Consider the following 21,657-nt stretch of genomic DNA (forward strand, 5'->3'; position numbering starts at 1 on the left):
CTCTATCCACTGCAACATACCTGCAACATATAGGTCAAAAGGCACCATTCTATTTCTTTTAATGAATGTATTACATACACAGACATGTATATATGTACATGCAACCTCCATTCAGGTTCTATTTAGACGACCTAACTGTAGCATGAAATCAAACCTAGGCTCTTGTTGTTTTTGTTTTTGTCTTTCATAGGAATTTATTCTGCTAATCTTTTAAACAAATGCCAACTGACAAAAAGTGGGCCAGGCTACACATATCTGCATTTTCCTTTTCTTAAAAAAGTACTTTGCAAGACAGTCTTTTTAAATACCTTTTAAAAATATTTAGTGGGAAATGACAAAAGAAAGGGCAGAAGCCATCCCTCCCCCTTTGCACATGGAGTTCTCTGCCTTCCTCTTCTCTTCTGCCTGTCCAAGAGCACCAGGATGAGGACTAGGCAGAAGGGTGAAGCCACTCTCAAGACCGTATTTATAAAAATACCCAGGCTTGTCAGACAAAAACAAGAAGAAAGAAAAAGAAAAGACAAAATTAGCACCCAAATCTGAAAGATCTTTTCAGACAAACAAGAGAAGGTGACTTCACTCCTTCCTCCCTCTCATCCACAGTGCCTGACCTACTACTCCCTGCAGTTCTAGAGCAGGGAAGGCTTGAGCAGCATAAGAATGATCATAACAGTCCTTCTATCCTCATGAAGGAAGGTTACCCTAAGTTCTCGAAGATAATTCTAGTGGACCACAAGTTCTGGCAGCTCCCACCAAGGATTCCAGTGCATTCATGGTTTCCAACTGGATGACTATTGTACAAATCCCAGCCACACTAAAGGTGGCAGAAAACTCCAGAAGATCATCTACCTAGTTGCAGAGAGGAGCTCTCTATACCACCAGAAAGGGACATCCATGTGGAAAAGTGGAATATACATATATGAATCCAAAGGGTTATTACATGTGTTGCTCACCCTTCTACCTCTAGCTCTGAGTCTTCCATTCAGATTAATTTGTCACCTTCCTGGCAAATGAGTCTCTACAGGAGACAAAGTATGAAGCAAAGAATCTTTCACAGGAGACAACTGATTTGACATTGGCCTTGAAAAAAAAACGTCTTAAGTAAATTAAAGAGGAAGAGAAAAAAAAAGTTAATCTCTGATCTAACTTAACCACCAAGCTTCAGTATTGAGTGAAATCCCGCAGATGTTGAGAGTGCCTATGGAATCTCTGACCTATGAATGCCATTTTACAATAGGGCTGAAGAGCAAACCACTTAGGCTTAGAGAGAGGAATGTGAGGAGTTATATTTGAAAAGATCACAGGATCTCAAAGAGCTGGATGGGACCTTAAAGGCCATCACACCTAGCTAGCCCCTTCATTTTACAGAAAAGGAAGCTGTGACTCTGAGATACCAAGAGACTTGCTTAGAGTCATATGACTAATATGAGGCAAGAATTGTCCCCAGGTCTACCCTGACTCCAAATCCAAACTGGAGAAAGGAAGATCTGGGTTTGAGGCAAGGCTCTGAAACATCCTTACTACCCAGTACCCCAGGCACCCAGGAGAAGTTCTCTCATTGGGAGTTCCCAGTGAGAGATGGAGTCACAGAGGCAAAATCATAATCAAGATACAAAAGCAAAACAAAGTTTCATTCAGTAACTTATCTGCCCACTCATATCTGTTATGAGGAATCAAGTCCTCATCTGTAAAATGAGGGGGTTGGATTTGATAGCCTCTAAGGTCCCTTCGAGTTCTGAGCCCATCATATTAATGTAGCTGGTAAGTAGCAGAACCAGGATTTGAACCCAAAACCACTCACTGAGGATTTCAGAGGCAAGGAAAGTGGCTCACTTCTGTCCTGAACCCCAAATCAACCCCATGACCACCTTTCTAATCAGTGACAAGCTTAATTGAAAGTAATTAGTAATGTTTCCCCTAGGATTGTATGATATTTTCATAACTGAACTAAAGACTCTACCCAGATACGAACCAGCCTTCCTCTTAGAAATGGAAGGAGTATTCCCAGCTTCTTTCCATGTCAGAAGGGCCAACTTCTCCCTCCACTGCATGCCAATGAAATCACCTTCAATCTACAGTCTACAGTGGGACATAGACAATAAACAGCAGTTAACTGATACACAGACAGAATGAGGACTTTATAATGATCTCTTCAGCTCTATAAATATTCACTCTGGCTTAAGGTTGGAAGAGTTGTATTCTATCTGAGGAGAAAAAAGATCCATTGTGGAGATTTGCCTTTTCAGAGTCTTACAAGATTTTGTTATTGTTTCTTCTAAGTATCTCTCATTTCAAGGCTACCTCTCCCAACAAAATTTCTCCAGGCAAGATTATTTTTTCTCTTGGGCAGCCAATTGTGTCTCCTTCATCCCCAAAGCCCCACTAGTTTTTTTGTTTTAGTTTTGTTTTGGTTTTTTTGTGTCCCCAGGACATCCCACTGGTCAACCACTTTCATCTTGATAGAATCCTAATAAAACTGCCCTCAGATTCAATACATCCACTGCCCCTACCTAGCCACTGCACCCCACCTCTGACTCAATATTCTAACTTCCTCATATATGCCTCACCAGAACAACAGGTGTGTCCATGGACTCATATTTCTCACAGAAACAGCAGGCATGTCCACGTGATGGAATCCCAGCCACTGCCTCTAGCTAGCCACTGCCCCCAGACCTATTCCTCATATTTCCCACAGAAACAGCAGGTGTGTCCACCCACGCAACCACAACCACATCCATCTAATCTCAGACAGGACCACAATAGTCAGCCAAACAGAAAGGAGAACCATCAGGATGTGGACCCCATAACAATAGAAGGGACTTTCCCTAAGTAAGTACCTGCGCAGTAATAGCAAAAACTGTTTGTTAGATGAACTTATGACATAGAGAGGCTTATTATAATATCATTATCACACATACAAGCCCCTCCAAATGGGTTTTTCTGTATGTATTATGGGTAATCACATGCACAGTTCCAACAAGGCTGGGACCCTTCCCCATTACCTAATCCCTTAACAAATTCCTTCTGCCTTTTTAATATTCATAATTTCTGTTGTGTAATCAGCATCATTACACTATAACTTTGCCTGTGTTACTAAGTTGCTGGTTCCTTTTGAAGTTCAGCCAGTTGGAGATGTCATTCCAAAAAATGCCTATACTTGTATTAAAGGTGATCTGACTGAATTCTTTGAGACAGTCCTACCACAACACACCATGAAACCGCAACAATCTATAGCCTCTTCCTCCTCATCCCTCTGCAACCATACAGATCACTTATCAAGAAAAATTACCTTCCAAAGCACCTCAAGGTCCTGCCCTCGTTCTTCAAGTGACTAGATTAGTTAATATGACCAACGAATTCCTGATAATGGAAGAATGCTGGAGGAAACTCCCCTAACCTTCCTCCCTTAAGCCTCCACCTTCACTGGTATCTCTAGTGAGCATTTGTGGTCTTACCTAAAAAAATGATTCATAGTGAATATTTAAGGTAAAACATGAGGGAAGTATGACAACCTGGTGGGCAGGAAAGGAAAGCATAATTAATCAGGCAGGCCTTCCTCAGTCCTCCAAATCCTATCAAATAGGCAGCTAGTCACTTTGCTGAGTTTAAGGCTATGCCTGTGCCTATATGGGTCCTTATTTCCCCAAGTCTTTCTACCTTCCAGATACATCTGATAGAACAGTCGAACACTAGAAGCGAGCCAAAATAGTAGAGGCAGCCAGCCTCGCCAGAGGAGAAAGAAGGGCACTTCTACTGACTTCAAGACCATTCAGTACCCAAGGGTAAGCTGGGGAGGGGAAGTTGAGGAGGTGGGATGGCCAAGAACTTTTCCAAATCAGTTCACTAAGTGAAGTCCTCTGGTCTTAAAATTCCTACAAAGGTGAAATGTAAAACTTGATTATTAAAGAGGTGGAGAGGAGCCAGTAGGGAAAGATCCCATCCAGAAAATACAAAGCAGAAGCCCAACTCTCACCAACAGCCAAGTCAAACAGGATACTAATCAGCAGGGCAGGGAGGAAGGGGTAAGACAGAAAACTTGATCCTTAGGAAGGCTGTTACTAGACTAAGACAATAGGGCTAAGGATGTGGACTAGATTTGCAATTGCAATGATTCAGGAAATTCCCTCTATCTGTGCAGTTCAGTACCTTCTCTGGAGCTTATATAATAGCATTAGGTCTGCCTGGATCAGGGGTGTCAAACTCCTCTTCCATGTACCTTCAAATAGGCCCAACCCAGATTAAAATGTAATTGAGAGATATTTAACAAAATGAATTAAATATATAACAGATAACAATAATTTGAAATTTTCTAAGTTAACATGTGGCCCACAGAGATCCACTTCTATTTGACTTTGACACCTCTGGCTTAGGGCAATGAGAGGTCAATTGACTTGCTCATAGTCACACAAACAGTTATGTCACACCCAATCTTCTTGGTTTGGAGGCTAGCTTTCTAGCTAGTGCCTGATTGCTTAGTAATAAGGACAAGAAGACATCATAAGAACTTGTGAAATACTGAATGCCATTGCTAAACTCCTGCCTAAACCAAGGGAAGGTTAGGAAAGCAGAGAAGAGGAGAGTGTCAATTAACACAAACTTCTGAATATTTCTTTTCTCTTTCTTCTCCAGAGTATTCTAGGCCCCTAGGAGGCCACCCTACTATGCCTCTGGTACTGGCCCTTTCTGTGTCTTGTGGATTCCATTGGGAAGTAACTGTTCCAAGGTTAGCATTCCGTGTACATGCAAATTCACAAAGAAACAATTAAGAATATGTGTATATGCACAGAGTTCACACAAAACCCATGTTAGAAAAATTAAAAGCCCAAGGCTGTTAGTGAGGTTTGAGCAGAATACAGGAATATTACAAGTATCCTCATAACCAGGGTGCGTGGCCTACAATGTCATTTTCTATGATCAGTATTGGGAATGTCTAAGCTTCAGTCCCAGCCAGGAAGTTGGGACTCATAGCACAAACATGCAAGAAACACAAAGTCTCTCAAGTATGACAGCCAGGATAGCTGTATCAATGAAGACCAGGGCTTGATTGGGCTGGGCCTTAAAGAAATAAGGCTGCAGGCAGAGGTATGCTTGGAACTTGCTTAACTAGGAGAGTAGATGGTTAAATTTTCAGTGTGAGCATTTCTGCCTCAGAAATAGGTAAACGCTATAAATTGGACTTGAGTTATTGGTTTTTGTTTTTAGGGGTTTTTTAATTGTCTAAACTTAAGAAAGCAATGGAGAAAATGTTAATAACACAGATTGAACTTAAAAGTGTATGTATGTGCCTTTTTTTTACCTGGAGTGCCAGTTGTTAAACCTTTACTCCCTTTAAACACTACTCACTTTGGGACAAGTGAAGATGTAGGGGAAATACAACTGGTACCTGGCTTTCAGTTTATGAAGCTCACCACTCTTGTGTGTGTGTGTGTGTGTGTGTGTGTGTGTGTGTTTCATTGCCAAGGACACTGCCTAGCTGTGTGACCCTGAGCAAGTCACCTAACCTCTGTTTTCCTCAGTTTCTTCATCTGTAAAATGGGGATAAATAATAACACCTACTTCCCAGGGTTGTGGTGAGGATCAAATGAGATAATAATTGTAAAGCACTTAGTATGGCTCCTGGCACATAGTAGGAGCTGTATAAATGTTAACTACTATTGTTATTATTACTGGGAAACAAAGAAATAGCTCATGCTTCAGAGGCTATGTTCAGTTATGAGATTAATAGATTAAAAGTTACATTTATAAAGATGATACTTGGGGATGCCATTGGGAAATGTGCAGTTAGTTGGGGGCATTTTTAGTATGTTCTATGTAAAAGGAATTTTTTTTTCCTTCCTGAAAGCATCATGTTGAAAGCCTAACATGTTCTGACTAAATGCAGTTGAAGTGAATTGGTCCCTCAACCCTCCTGGCATAAAGAATGTGTTAAAGAAGCTACTTGTGTAGAAAGGGTCCACAATCATAGATATAGATCCAGAAGGGACCCTTAATGGCCATTGTGTCTAAACTCCCTCATTTTACAAATGAGGAAACTAAGCCTCAGAGAAGTTAAATGACTTACCAAGCTAACCAGTGTGAGAGGCAGAATTTGAACCCAGGTTTATCGTAACTCCCAAATACAGTGGAATATGCAATCTACCATGCTGCCTCTTCCAGAACCCAATGTAATCAAGAGCTGAGAAACTAAAACTTATTCAAAAATAGATTACACACTTCACATTTTGTTAGGGCAGTCAATCTCTTTAGTTAGGGGATGAAGTGGGTGGAAAATATGACACTTTGTGGGCACCCAGCACCCAGGACATGACAACACACTTAGAAATAGGCTTTAGGGTATTCAGAACCATGGAAAGAAGTATGGGATGACAGGTTTAGATATGGAAAGGCTGTTAAAGTCCCTTTGTTTTATCCGTAGCCTTGAGAAGTCATCTCATGCAACCCTTTGCTTTTAAACTCTCCATTTTCCATTTGCTTGCTTGGGACCCCAGGAAACATGATCCCCTACCCAGAAGAAAAGCTGATCATCAGAAAGCTTGTTGTCATAGTGATTAACTCAGCTTTGGATCCTCAACCCCCTCAGCCTTCTCTTCCATCTGATTGGTGGACTGGAGGGTGGGACACTAAACTCCTCCCAAAGTTTTTCTTTATATCTGAACTTTCCTAACTAACTTTCCACTTTCCAACTGCATCTCTGCTTGGTTTGGACTCCACAGAACATGATGCCCACTCTGGAGGGTATCCCCTTGTGATTCCTCCCCACCACTTCTTTTTGTGTGTTGTCTTGCCCCGTTAGATTGTAAGCTCCTTGAGAGACTGTGTTAAGGAGACTTGTCTTGGGACTGTCTTTCTGTTTCTTATCTTGTATCCCCAGCACTTAGCACAATGTCTGGCACATAGTAGATGCTTAGTAAGGGTTAGCTGAATTATTGAAACAAAGTTATAATTAAGTCATTGCATATAATTCTTTTTTGTTTTAATTCTTCAGAGAATGATGTTCAACAGCTTGTCTCAGGAGACTAATCCAGAAGTTATGTATCCCTAACAAAAAGGCATTTTGAGGAAAACGAGTTTTTAGCCTCTTCCAAATGAAACCAAATCCATGAAAAAACAACAGGCAACGCTATTGGCAGTTTGCTCAGAGAAAAAACTGTTGTTGTGCCAGAATTCTCACTTTCAGCTGGTTGCTATTAGGATATACAGCTACAGTCTTAGAAATTAAGATCATATGTTAGCCATGGTGCATCTTTATTCAGGAGTGTCAATGATAAACGGACCTTGAGTCACAGTTGCCTCTTAAAACCACATCTTCCTTTAAAGAAAAGTTTGTTTAACAAAAACTGATCTAATTGTTCAGAAACTCATATCCATGTGTGCTTCAACATGGTACAGGGAGTTTAGGTGTTTATTTCAACAGTTGCGTAACCCCCCCCCAAAGTTCAAATCAAACATTTTCAATTCATCAGACCTATATAGTTTCCATCTGTACAAGTCTCAAATGTGTTATTCTGTCTACTACTCTCTTCCCAGCAAGGGGCTCATAGTTGTAAGTCTTCAAAAGAGTTTCTAGGAAAATAGGAACTTTTATTTCATCTCCCTTTTCCCCAGACATCCTCATGGTATCTTTTGGGAACCAAGTAGTCTGTCCACTTCTCAAGATGGCAGAACCAAGATGGGACCCACTAATCTAACAACTGTCTCAGTGAGCCATGGACAAGTAGAATCACTTTCAAAATTCATAAAAAAAAAAAAGAAATACTCATGCCAAATAGCAGGAAAGGCCTAAATAAAGTTACAGGGAGAAAAAATGTTTTAAAACAATGTATGTAAAAAGTGCAGCTTGACAGAAACAGAAGATTCGAGGACAATTCATATGCTATGGAACAGACTTGCATTTGCGCAAGCATAGGAGACATCTCAGAGCCTGGTTTAGGGAAGAAGTGTTGTATCCACCATGAGGTGAAAATCACGGAATGGTCATTTGCCTAGTATTGCAAATCTATTATCACAAATAATTCCTTAAAGATTTTCCACTTGATGACCCACAAAAGACAAAACTGATGACCTTTTTTTTTCCTTAATGAATAACTTTCTCTCTATGGAGCTCTTCCCCAAACATGATTAGAAATACCAGTTCCTTGATTTCTCCCATATTTATTTATTCTTCCTATCCAAAGCTCAATTAATTTCACTGGAGGCTTTCTTAACAATTTGAAAGTCTACAAAGAACACATTTTATGGTTCAGACACAGCACCTAGATTGGGTCTGTTTTGCTGGTTTATAATTAGTAATATCCACAGTCTGTGAAGGTCCCTCAGCTCTCTGGCGCAAAATTATTGGTACCATCATATCAAAAAGGGTTTCAAATACATGGTCCACATTGTAGCCTGTCTTTGCACTAGTCTCAAAGCACATCTTTTCAGCAGCTGGCACCTCCTTTTCATCTAACATTCTGTATTTCAGAATCTTCTTATAAAGAGCCATGGCATCATCCAGGCAAACTCGTTTTGTGGCTCTGGCTGAGTCACAGTTACTGATGGTCTTTCCAGGGTCATTCAGATCTTTTGCACCATCCTTCACACCGACCTCATCGATGAGGTCAATCTTGTTCCCCACGATGGCAAAGAGACAGTCTGTGTTGGCTGTGTCTGTCAGAGATAAGAACCTGTCTTCCAGTTCAGTGAGGCTCTGCAGGTGGTTCACATCGTAGGTAAGGATGATAGCAGCAGCTCCTCGGCAGTACATAGAGCCAAGACCATGGAATTGCTCCCTTCCTGGCAGAGAGAAAAAAGATAGGGAGAAGAAAAGAAACACTCAGTTAGACCCAAAAACACCCAGAGTGTACCATTGTTTTTTGTTTTGGTTTGTTTTTTTTTAATTTATTTATTTTTAGGTTTCAACATTTACTTCCACCAGATTTTGAGTTTCAAATTTTCACCCCATCTCGCCCCTCCCTCCACCCCAAGATGGCATGCATTCTGAATACCCCTTCCCCTAGTCTGCCCTCCCTTCTATCTCTCCCTCCTTTCTCTTATCCCCCTCCCCTTCTACTTTTCTGTAGGGCAGGATAGATTTGTGTACCCCATTTCCTATATTTCTTATTTCCCAGTTGTATGTGAAAACTTTTTTTTAAACATCTGTTTTTAAAACTTTGGGTTCCAAATTTTCTCCCTTCCTCCCTCCCCACCCACCCAGAGGGTCCCATTGTTAAACAGAAATCCTGCTGGGGAGGGGAAAGACGAATGGAAACATTTCTCTTAGTGGTTGTTGTAAAACCATCACAATGAGGCAACCCTTACTCATATTCAAGAGCCCAAGGAATGACTTTTAGTATACTTTCCTCTTAAATCAATGAGATTGAATAAGTTGCCATAGATTATTTAGTAAAAGAAGACCTTAAATAAAATGACCTACATTATCACAGATCTTGAGGTCTCCGGTCACTGTATCTATCTCACAACATTTATCAAATGCTACAATAGATGCCTTCACTTTCTTTTCTCTCATTCTCTTCTTAACTCTTTACAGTCTGTCTTAGGACTTCAGTATTTAATAGAAAATGCTCTCTCCAAATTCAGTAAAGATCTCTTAATTGCAAAATGCAGCAGCCTTTTCTCAAACTTCATCCTTCTTGACCTCTCAAGGTCAAGTCAATCATCCTCTTCTCCTTGATACTCTCTTCTTTCTAGGTTTTGGTGATACTTCTCTCTCCTGGTTCTTCTCCCACCTGTCTGCTCGTTCTCTGTCTCCTTTGCTGGATCTTCAGGTCATGCCCACTAACTGTGAGGATCTCCAGGGGTGTGCTGGAACCAGTCCAAATTGGTTCATGAGAGAATTGTTACATTTCTTCAGTGTATTTATACTTTAGAAATCAGCAAATATTATAAATGAGAGCTTGCTTTATTGTTTTGTTGCTTGCTTAAACTTCAAAAAGTAAATAATGCAAATAAGTACAAATAAATGCAAATAAAACTTAAATGTATGCCCTGTATATTTTTTTTCTTTCTGAGAGCTGGTTGTTAAACATTTGCCAGCACATTGCTAGATGTCCCTTGAGGTTCTATCCTAGACTATCTTTTCCCTCTGTACTATTTTTTACTTGGTGATCTTAGTTTCAATGCTAATCTTTATGCAAATGACTCTCAGATCTACTAGTCCAGTATTAAACCTTCCTCCAATCTCCAGTCTTATATCTCCAACTGTCTATTAGACACCTCAAACTGGGATCCCACAGACATTTTAAACTCAACATGTCCAAAGCTGAACCCATGATCTTTCCCCCAAAATTGTCTCCTCTTAATTTCCCCATTATTGTGGAGGTTACCACTACCCTCCCACTTCCCCAGGCACCATCCTAGACTCCTCACTCTCTCTCACCCTCAATATGTAATCAGTTGCCAAGTCCTGTCATTCATGCCTTTATAACATCCCTCAAATATGATCATTTCTCTCTTCTGACATTTCCATCACCCTGAGACCCTTATCACCTTATGCCTGTACCACTGAAATAGTCTGCTGCTTGGTCTCCCTGCCTCAAGTCTTTGCCCACTCCAACCTAGCCTCCAGTCAGGAGTCAAGTTAACTAATTCATAGAACTCAGGTCCAACCCAGTCACTCTCTGCCCCCATTCAATTAGCTTCAGTAGCTCCTTTTTGCCTCCAGGATCAAATACAGTATGAAATCCTTTCTTTGGTTTTTATAGTCTTTCATAACCTGGCCGCTTCCTACCTTTCAATCAAGAAATTGCCACAACCACCCCAACCTTTAGCAACCACCAACCCGATCAGTCAGCAGCCATCAATCAGTGTTAAAGAAGAAAGAGCCTCTACCAACAAAAAAAAAAAATATGACTTGTTGAAGGTTCAAACGATGGTTAGCATTTTTTTAAAATGATAAAGTATTTTTTAACTAAGGTATGTAAATTTTTTTTAAACATAATACTATTGCACACTTAATAGACTACAGTATAGTATAAAAAAATAACTTTTACACACACAGAGAAACCAAAAGATTCATTGATTCATTTTATCGTGGTAATCTGGAACCAAACCTTCAATATGTCCAAGGCATACCAGACACTTATCAGAAATAGCCACGGTAAAATATTTCTCTCAATCAACATTTTCCCTTTTTACCCTGGCTGCATTAATTTTGTTCAGGCAAACAACTTTTCAATTTTGATTATTTATTCTCTTATTTTTCTGCAAGGTCACTTCTCTTATATGCTAAAGAATTTCCTTCCTAGTCATAACTATGAATGATATCTGATCTACTCTTCTAAATTTGAAAAAAAAAATCCATTTCAAACTTAGCTTAATTATTGTCAACTATATTTCCAGGTTTGATAGAAGTCTTGTCAAATAGGGAGATTTTGCTCCAATTAATTTGTGCCCTCTCATTTATTGAACACTTGGTTACAGAATTCAATTGTTTCTGATTCTATTTTTTTTAACCTGCACCAAATAGTTGTGATGATCACTGCTTCCTAACCTAAATTTGAGGTCAGGAAGTACTGTTCTTAGGATCCTAGATGGAGAGCTGGAAGAAGCATCACAGGTGATTTAGTCCAAAATTTACACTAAGTTGTTAGTGTTAATTACTTCTTAAAAGAATTTTGTAGTATTTCATATTTATCTTTATACATTTTTGTATCTTCCCAAAAGTATGTAAGCTTCTTAAAGAAGGGTTGTTTCTTCTCCTTGCAGCCACAGCACTTAGCCCTGTGCCTAGCACATAGTAGGCCTTGGCAAATATTTATTGAAATGAATTGTCTTAGTGGAGGAGCATATTGGGAAATTTAGCTGAAATAAGAGCAAAAGATTTCAATGAAAAAACTTTAATTGGAAAAATAAAATTAATTGTCTCTCAAGTAGATAATAAGTTCTTAGAGGTTAGGGATCATATGTTATACTTCTTTGTATTATAACAGTGACTGGGACAATGACTTGCAAGTCATGTCAACTCTAGCATTATTAAATGTATTGATTTTCTTTTCATATATTTAGTTTCTTCAACTAAATCATGAGCTTCTAAAAAGTAGTTTTGTAAACTGTGCATACCTTTTGTTGCAGAAATACCACTATTAAGTCTGTCTCCCAAAGAGATTTAAAAAAAAAAAGGAAAAGGACCTATGTGTACCAAAAAAAAATTTTGTTGTGGAAAAGAATTGGAAATTGAAGGAATGTCCATCAACTGAGGAATGGCCAAACAAAGTTGTGGTATATGATTGTGATGGAATACTATTATTGTGCTATAAGAAATGAGGAGCAGGATGCTTGCAGAAAAACCTGGAAAGACTTGTATGAACTAATGCAAAGTGAAGTGAGCAGAACCAGACCAGTATACACAGTAACAACAACATCGTATGATGATCAACATGAATGATTTAGCAGTACGGTGATCTAAGACAATTCCCAAGGGACTCATGATGAAAAATACTATTCACTTCCAGAGACTGATGGGAGTCTGCATGCAGATTGAAAGATACTGTTTTTTACTTTATTTTTCTTGGTGTTTTTTTTGGGGGGGCAATAGGGAGGTAAGACAATAGTGGGCTAGGCTAGGTGAAGGGTAACTGAGAATTGGGAGATTGGGCATAGGCAATAATGAAAGGCCAGTTGACAGGATCATAGCCTCAGGTGAATGCTAGAGATCTGGCCAAGTGGGAAAGCCCAGGGCTTTTCTTTTTTGAGGTCCAGATCCCAAAGATATGGTCTTTTCTTTTTAGGGGTTCATATCCCATTCCTATCACCCCAAAAAATCCTAGTAGAGTGTTCTACATGTAGTATTCAGTCAGCTAACATTTATTAAGCACCTACTTTGTGTCACTGGCTGTGCTAAATGCTGAAGGTACAATGAAAGGCAAAAAAAAAAAAAAAAATCAGTCCCTGATGCCAGGAAGCACTGTTATAGAGGAGACAACATGTTAAAAACTATGTACAAACAAGATTTATAGAAGTAGTCTCAGAGGAAAGGCATTAAGATTAAGCAGGGCTGGGAAAGGCTTCTTGCAGAAGGTGGGAAGTTAGCTAAGGTTTGAAGGGGAAGCCAGGTAAGTCAGGAGGTAGCAATGTGGAGGGAGAGTTCCAGGCAACAGGGGCAGCCAGTTAAAACATACTGAGTTGAGAGATGAAAGCTTGTGTGGGAGTGATGAGGATGGGATCTGGACCCTGGAAAAACCCTGGACTTTCCTACATGGCCAAATCTCTGGCATTCCCCTGAGGCTATAATCCTATCAATTGGCCTTTCGTTATGGCCAATGCCCAATCTACCTCCAGATGCCCCCCCCTCTGCCACCACTTCCCACCCTTAATCCTTAATGGTCCAGGTCCCAGGCATTCTGTTCACCCCGGCTTACTGGCCACTCCCATCCAGATCTTACTTACACCTCTCCTCCAGTCACCTCAAACTATTTGGCTACTCCTAGATCCCTTCCATAGTCTTTCTGTATATAAGGTTCATCTTGTCTCTATTAAGGTGCTCAGATTCTTAAAATCTAGCCACTCCTCAGATTCTTATAATCTAGCCAATACCTCATTAATGTTCAGATTCCTTAAGAGTCTGGCCAATATGGCAGATATTCTAATAAACCTTGTCTTTGGCTCAAAGAAAGCTTGGGTCAAATTCATTCAGGCAGGACCCGCATGTTGTAGTTTCGGGGTCCCAGCACCCCTAAACCCCTAAACCTCAACAGGAGGATCAGCAAGAATGCCAGTAGCACCTGATCACAGAGTACGATGGAAAGAAATAAGGTATAAGAAGGCTGGAAAGATAGGAAGGGATCAGGTTATAAAAAGATTTAAAAGACAAAAATAGGATTTTATATTTGATCCTGCAGGTAACAGAGAGTCACTGAAGTTTATTAATTGGCTGTTAGGAGTGATATGGTCAGACCTGAGCTTCAGAGTACACCTTCAATAAATATCTGCTGATTGACTAAAAACTGAACTGTTCACAGTTTTTTGCCTAACTTCTCACTGAAGAGATTCATCCAACTAAAACTACGAAATCTATATATTATCCCTTGACAAGCTACAGAAGACTGTTTCAGAAACACTTTTCTATTACATCATTAATTTACAGCACACAAAAAAAGTCAATAAATCCTGGCAAGTCAGGTACATCATGAACATCTGCCTGATTCCTGGGTTCACACAAGAAAGGTAAAGTTCAAGGTAAGTAATAATGATTATACCTTGTGCTTTCTTTTTTTTTTCTTTTTTTGGCCTCTTCTGAAGATCTCAAAGCACTTTCGATTATATCAGAATTTCCACATAAACAGAAAAGGGTACAGCTATTTCTAATTTTCCTAAGGGGACTTTCTGATGGGTAAGTGATAGCCATTAAAAAACTGAACAAGAAACTTGCCCAAAGTCATTAAGAAATAGAAAAGTGGAGCTGGGGTACATAAACCACGATGCTTGTTTAAATGTTTCATTTTAACCACTACCCCAGAGGACGCATGCTGAAACATGCTACTCACCACCTGAGAGAAGTGATGAATTAAGTGAAAATTGAGACGTATTTTGGGGAGAAAAGCCAATGTGGGAATTTGTTTTCCTTGGCTATATGAGTTTGTAACAGGGGTTTGTTTTTCTTTATTTCCCTAGGAGGTAGAGGGGGGGAGTAAGTAGATTTTTATCTTAAAAAATAAGATTTAATTTTGATTTAAAAAGGGAGGATAAAGACATGTTCTTTAAAGGAATAAAACTTCCAGGAAACAAATGCAGAGAACTCTGTGCATATCAATATGTACTCAAAGTTTGAAACTTTACAAAGAGACAATGCTGGTATTTGCACATATTATATGCACATCCATGTCTGACTAACAAACCATCCTTTACAGCAGAATTCAATCCAAGTGCTACAATGCTTCACCAAGGCCACTAGCTCACTGCAAACATGTAAATTTAATGATGAAGTTTAGATGAGAATGATTTCTGATCTAGTTTTGTAACTTCTGGCCTGATGCATAAAGTATATATATAAAGTCCTAATCAGAGGGTATTTGTAATGAATTTTTTTCACTTAAAAATTCATTCTCTTTTTCTCCCTTCTACACTTTACCCCACATTGGAAAAAAAGAAAAGAAATAAAACCTTTGTAACAAATATGTATAGCCAAGCAAAACAAATTCTGTCACTGGCTATATCTAAAAGAAATATGTCCCATTCTGTACCCTGAACCCATTACACCTCTGTCAGGAAGTGGGTAAAATTTTTTATCACAGGTCTTCTGAAATCATTAGTCATCGTACTGCTCAGAATTCTTAAATAGGAGCCATACTCTTTAAAGATCCCAAATTAGGGCTGTGACAAGTGTTACTAAAAACATGAACAGTTCAAATCACAGTATAGTGTCTACTATATAAACATGCAAGGCAATGACATTTTCAGTCAGATTGCATCATTAAGGCTGGAAATTCCTTACAAGCATGAAAATATAACTCCCAAGTTGATAAGAGTAGGAGACTTTGGACTCAGTTCTTTAACTTCTGGCCTGCTGAATAATGCAGGAGTGAACTAATTACTTAGGGGATATATTCTCAAAGAGTCAAATTAGGACCCATCATGACCACTTCTACCAGCACTACCAAAGGTGTATAAACACACCAGACTTTGCAAGGTCACCAACTGATTTGAAGCAACACCAAATACAGGAAGTGAGACATTGGAGAGTTGTCTGGGGCATAGAAAAGTTAAGTGACTTGTCTAGGGTCACACAGCTAGTACCAGTCAGAGGAGAGACTTGAATCTAGGTCTTCCAAGCTCTCAGGCCAACTCTCAGCCGACTAGGCTCACCAGCCTAGTTGCAAAGAGAAGGAGCAATTTTTAAGAGTAGATGAAGTCTCCAGGAGCTCCCTGCACTCATGAAGTCAAAGGTCTGATAAAAATAAAAAATTCATCCCTTGTTGGAGTCAGCAAGGGATGCTGCTTTTAGGGGTTCTTTTTATAAGTTTCATTTTTCTGTTTAATGTCCAGAAGCAATATAACCTCTGTCAAATACAGAACCCCATGCATCTGGATTCCAATCCTTCCTTGGTTCAGTTGTGAATGCACAGCCTCCTCCAAAGTGGTACAAGTTATGTCTAGGCAGCATCAAGAAAAAAAAATTAATAATAATAGGTAGTGTTTATATAGTGCTTGTTCTGTGGTAGGCACTGTGCTAATAGGCTCCTTAAAGTTACTTGATTACTATTACAATCATTTGATACAACAACCCTGGGAGGTAGGTGCTATTATTATCCACATTTTACAGATAAAGAAACTGAGGCAAAAAGAGGGTAAGTGACTTGCTTAAGGTCACCCAGCTGTAAGTGTTTGAGGCTGGATTTGAACCAAGGTCTTCATGACTCTGGGCCCAGTTCCCTATCCACTGCACCACCAGAACAAATTTAAGAGCCAGGATGGGCCAGATTTTAATCCCAGCTCTGTTATTTACTGCTGTGATCTACTGTTCTAATATCTATAAAGTGCTTTGTGAAATGTAAAGTATTACATAAATGAGGATGATGATGTTTAATATTACCTGAGTTGAATGGATTGAGTCATCACCCAGCTCACCAACTCATCACTGTTCTCATGAGTTTCAGTTTTCTCCTCTATAAAGTGAGAGGAATTGAAACTGAGAGTTCTTTATTGTACTGAAAACTATGAATACTTTCTAAAAGCAAATCCTCCTTAGCCAGACTCTTAAATCCCCTTCTCTCGACCCAAGCCGAAAAGCACCGTCCTGAAAGTATTGCCTTATTTTTAGGCTTTCTTACTTCTTCTCTACACTGACTCCCGTTCTGCTTTTTTTTTTGTGCTCTTGTGACCATCTAATCTTATCACTAATAGACTGAGTGATATGAGTGATCATCGAAGAGAGGGGGAGTTGAGAATGGGGGTCAGAGGTGGTGTTACTTCTTTAAACACACTTCAAGTAAAAGTGACATGAAGCATTGCAACTATGTGACAGCAGCTCTGGGAAATTGCATCTATATGTTATCCCACGGTTTCTGCATTTTAAAATGCCAACATACCTGTATACATGGACCCTGAATATAAAAACCAACTCTCGATTTCAGCCGGGCAAGCCAGGAAACAACAAACAAAACCATCCTGAAAGCCAGTCAGGTCCATAATCGATCTACCCATCTGTATGTCTGTCCTTGAAAACAGGTAGCCTGCCCAGTAGTGGATAGGAGTTGCACAATCTAAGCATCCTCTCTCCTCCACTTTCTCCTCTCACCCCTACTGTCAACAAAAATTTCTAGCATTTCCGTTCCTCGGGTTTTTCCATTATAGAAAATATGAAGTGTTCTTATGATATTTGAGTAGACTAGGAGAGAGAGGAAGAAGGAAAAAGAAAAATGAGGGAGAGAGCCTGCCCCCTCACCAAGTATATAAATATGCACAGGAAAGTAATTCTAATTGTCTTGGAAGAGGGTCAAAGATTACAAGGGCCACCTTCCACTTTTGCAGGCAGACTAGGCAAAGTTCTGGACTACTCTGTTGACTGCTCATAGACCTTGAAGATCCAGGAACTGACTCTTTCCATTTTAACACCACCACCTTGCATTTCTTAAATATTAAAAGGCAAGATTTCTAATCTAGTTACAATAGGCTACAAGTAATTTGTACTACAAGTGAGCATTCAGATACTATGTAGTATTCTTCAGTTCTACCATCTACTATCTATCATCATCTATCATTATCTACTATCATCTACTAAGGGAAGAGATGATAAAAATCACAGAATTTAGGATTGGATGGGATTGTAGAGATCACAGAGTTCAACTCTTCCATTTTATAGATAGATCAAAAAGTGGAAATGACTTGGGTTAAGGCCACAAAGCCCCTTAAATTGGCAGGGCTGGAATTCGTACCCAGGTTTGTCTGACTCCAACACCACTGTTCTTTCCACCAAGAAGGAAGGGCTTAATCAGAACTCTTAGCAAATTTAATCCCACTAACAAAAGTAATGATTTTTTTCCTATTGTTAGTTACCAACTTAAAGCACACAGTTTTTAGTCAGATGTAATCCTTTACATATTAAGCTAAGAATCATGAGGTTTTCCAACAACTAAAATTATTATCAGGTCCTAAGTGCTGTCCAAGATGTCACAAGGAAGTAGCTGAGAAGATTGATCAGTATACCAATCCCACACAAAGAATACTTTTCAATGTTTTACTGTTATTCATTTTTTAAGACAAAAGAGGAGCTATATAGTTTTCTTTCATAAATAAAATTTCTGCTTTCTATTTTAAAAGAAGAAGGAGCAGAAAAAGAAGAGGAGGAGGAAGAAAAAGAGGAAGTAGGGAGAAAGGCTATGGTAATTATAGGAAAAAGGAACCTAATATACTTAACTGACAGACAGGAAGTTGAGACAATAAGAATTAGCATTTGATTCTAGAAATCTCTAGCTACCCTACCCTCATCAAAACATCAGGAATAATCAAGAAATAGTGGAATAACTTACCCTTCAAAATTCCTGTAATTTTCCTACATAAAGAGTTAATGATTCAGTAAGCAGTTTTCATATTTTAAGTTTCTTTTAGGTTTAAAGATTGGCACTAAAATAAGACTTTTTGGAGAAAATAGAGAAGGAAATGGCAAGTATCTTTGCCAAGAAAATCCCAAATGGGGTCACAAAGAGTCAAATACGACTGCAATAGGTGAACAACAACAAGAAGATTTTTTGAGTTCAACCAATTGCTTGTATTGTACTTTATAGTAAAATCGATACAACAGAATTCTCATTCCACACTGACTTTGAATTATTTTCCAAATCTTTTTTCCTCCCCCATTTTCATCTTAGTTTTTTTTTAATTCCTCCTTTTTTTCATTTTTTTAGCATAATTTCAAATTGGCTTTCCAGAATTGTTGGACCAATTCACAGTGGTTCTAAAAACACAATTTCCATATCTAAGAAAAAAAAATTCTACTCCCAGCAGCACTGTGAAATCATTTACATTCATATATATCTGTCATATCCATCATTTCTGTATTTTAAACCCCTGCTCATTCAAATAAAAAAACACAAATGGCACTGTCATTTCCAGTTAGTTAGAGATCGATTCTTTCTCTTCACGAAAGAGATACATTAAGGGCTTATTCTCAAAATGAAATGGAAGCCATCAATGTTGAAGAAAGACCCTCCATCAACAAAAAAGATTATGACTTGCTAAAGATTCAGATGATGGTTGGATTTTTTTTAACAATAAAGTATTTTTAAAATTTTATTTATTTGTCACATTTTAAGTTGCAAACTATCTCCCTCCCTCCTTTCCCATCCCACACTAGAGAAGGCTATCATTTGAAACAGACATATATGTGTGTGTGGGTTTGTGTATGTGTGTGTAAAACCATACTATTACATACAGTGGGGGTCCCCCTTTCTGGAGGTCAAACAAAGGCCAGACGAATGCATATTGGGTATACCATAGAGAGGGCTCGTCTTCAGGTGGACAAGATGGTCACTAAATTTACTGCCAGTTTCACTATTCTTTGATATAATGATTTCACTTTTCTCACTTAATGCTCGAAGGCTACGTAAAATCTGCTCTTTAAAGACATCATGCATTTAAGATTTTGATACCCCCTACATTTAGATGTAGATAAAATAGCACCAGAACTAGAGTGAGAAGACCTAGGTTAAAATTGTCACACTTATTACCTGTGTGACCTTCTTGTTGTTCAGTCACGTCGGACTTTTTTGTGACCCCATTTGGGGTTTTCTTGGAAAAGATACTGAAGTGGTTTTCCATTTCCTTCTCCAACTCATTTTATAGATGAGGAAACTGAGGCAAACAGGGTTAAGTGACTTGTTCAGGGCCACACAGCTAGTTAGTGTTTGAGGCTAGATTTGAACTTGGGAAGATGAGTCTTCCTGACTCCAGGCCCAGTCCTCTAACCACTGCACCTCCTAGCTGACTTTCAGTGAGAGACTAAAATCTCTCTAAGCCTCAGTTTCCTCATTAGAAAAATGAAATAACTGTTGCTTACTTCAAAGGAATGTGATAAGCACTGAGCCCTATGACAATATAACAATATAAACAAATTTCAACAAGCATTCATTAAGTGCCTACTAAGTATGGTACTGAGCATGGTACTGGTGGCATCTTCAAACCCTCTTAAAATAATTTCTGATCTTCCATTAAAGTCTTATTCTGATGTCTCATTGTGGTCTGGCAGTGAGCCTGGGAATCCAAAGGCCATCCAGCAAAGTGCCAACTCTTCCTGGTCCTACCAAACTGGAAAGGCTTTGAATATGGAATCAGTGTGGAACTATATGCCTGTTGCCTTGGAATCACCCTAGCTAAAGTGGGAGAGATTCATCATCAAAAGGATGGCTGTGGTAACTCTCATCAGTAGAGGTTTTTGAGATTGTTGTAGAGTGGGTCCAAACCAATGAAATCAGAGCAACCCCAAAAAGTGAATACAGACATACCTCATTTCATTGAACTTCACTTTAGTGCACTTCACAGATAATGTGGGTAGTTTTTGTTTGTTTGCTTGTTTTGGGTTGTTTGGGTTTTTGGTTTTTTTGGGGCTTGTGACAATCCTGAGTCAAACAAGCCTTATGAGTGCTGTTTTTCCAACAGCATGTCCTCACATTGTGTCTATGTCATATTTTGATAATTCTTGCAATATTTCAAACTTTTTAATTATTATTATACCCATTATGGTGATCTGTGATCAGTGATCTTTGAGTTACTATTGTAATTGTTTTGAGGTGCAACAAACCAACCCCATATAAGACTGCAAAAGCAATCAATAAATGTTGGGTGTGTTCTGATGGCTCCACCTACTAGGTGTTCCTGTCTCTCCCTTTCCTCAGGTTTCCCTACTTCTTGACACATAACAATATTGAAACTAGGCCAATTAATAATTTTACAATGGACTCGAAGTGTTCGAGTGAAAAAGTCAATAGATACAGCAAACTTCATCGTTATCTTATTTTAAGAAATTGCCACAGTCACTCCAACCTTTAGCAACCACCAGCCTGATCAGTCAGCAGCCATCAATGTTGAAGAAAGACCCTCCATCAACAAAAAAGATTATGACTTGCTAAAGATTCAGATGATGGTTGGATTTTTTTTAACAATAAAGTATTTTTAAAATTTTATTTATTTGTCACATTTTAAGTTGCAAACTATCTCCCTCCCTCCTTTCCCATCCCACACTAGAGAAGGCTATCATTTGAAACAGACATATATGTGTGTGTGGGTTTGTGTATGTGTGTGTAAAACCATACTATGCATACTTCTATTTATCTGTTTTTTCTCTGGAGGGGTATAGCATCTTTTTTCATAGGTTCTTTGTATTTATAATACTCAGAATAACTTAGTTATTCAGTTATTCTTCAAATAATAATGCTGTTACTATGGACAACATTCTCTTGGTTCTGCTCATTTCATTCTTCATTATTTTGTACAAGTCTATCCATCTTTTTCTAAAATCATAGAGCTCATCATTTCTTAAAAAACAGTAGTATTCCATCACAATCATACACCCACAACTTGTTTAGCCATTTCCCGATTGATGGGTATCCCCACAATTTCTAGTTCTTTGCTACCTTAAAGAGAACTGCTATAAATATTTTAGAACATATAGGTTCTTTTCCTTTTTCCTTGATCACCTTGGGAAACAGATCTAATAGTGATATTACTCAA

General features: G+C 38.8%; 1 protein-coding gene across 1 annotated transcript in view; it reads right to left on the reverse strand.

Moving 5' to 3' along the window:
• Positions 1-7,221: 7,221 nt before the first annotated feature.
• The window catches only part of LOC114046223 (ras-related protein Rab-20-like), a 56,714-nt gene continuing 42,278 nt past the window's right edge, over positions 7,222-21,657 (reverse strand). The window contains exon 2 of the mRNA XM_027866462.1: positions 7,222-8,772. Coding sequence (XP_027722263.1) covers positions 8,240-8,772 — 533 coding nt within the window. The 3' untranslated portion in view covers positions 7,222-8,239. The remainder of the gene's footprint in view (positions 8,773-21,657) is intronic.

This window comes from Vombatus ursinus, unplaced genomic scaffold (assembly GCF_900497805.2).
Source record: "Vombatus ursinus unplaced genomic scaffold, bare-nosed wombat genome assembly UNPS02014781.1, whole genome shotgun sequence".
NCBI classification, from domain to species: Eukaryota; Metazoa; Chordata; class Mammalia; order Diprotodontia; family Vombatidae; genus Vombatus; species Vombatus ursinus.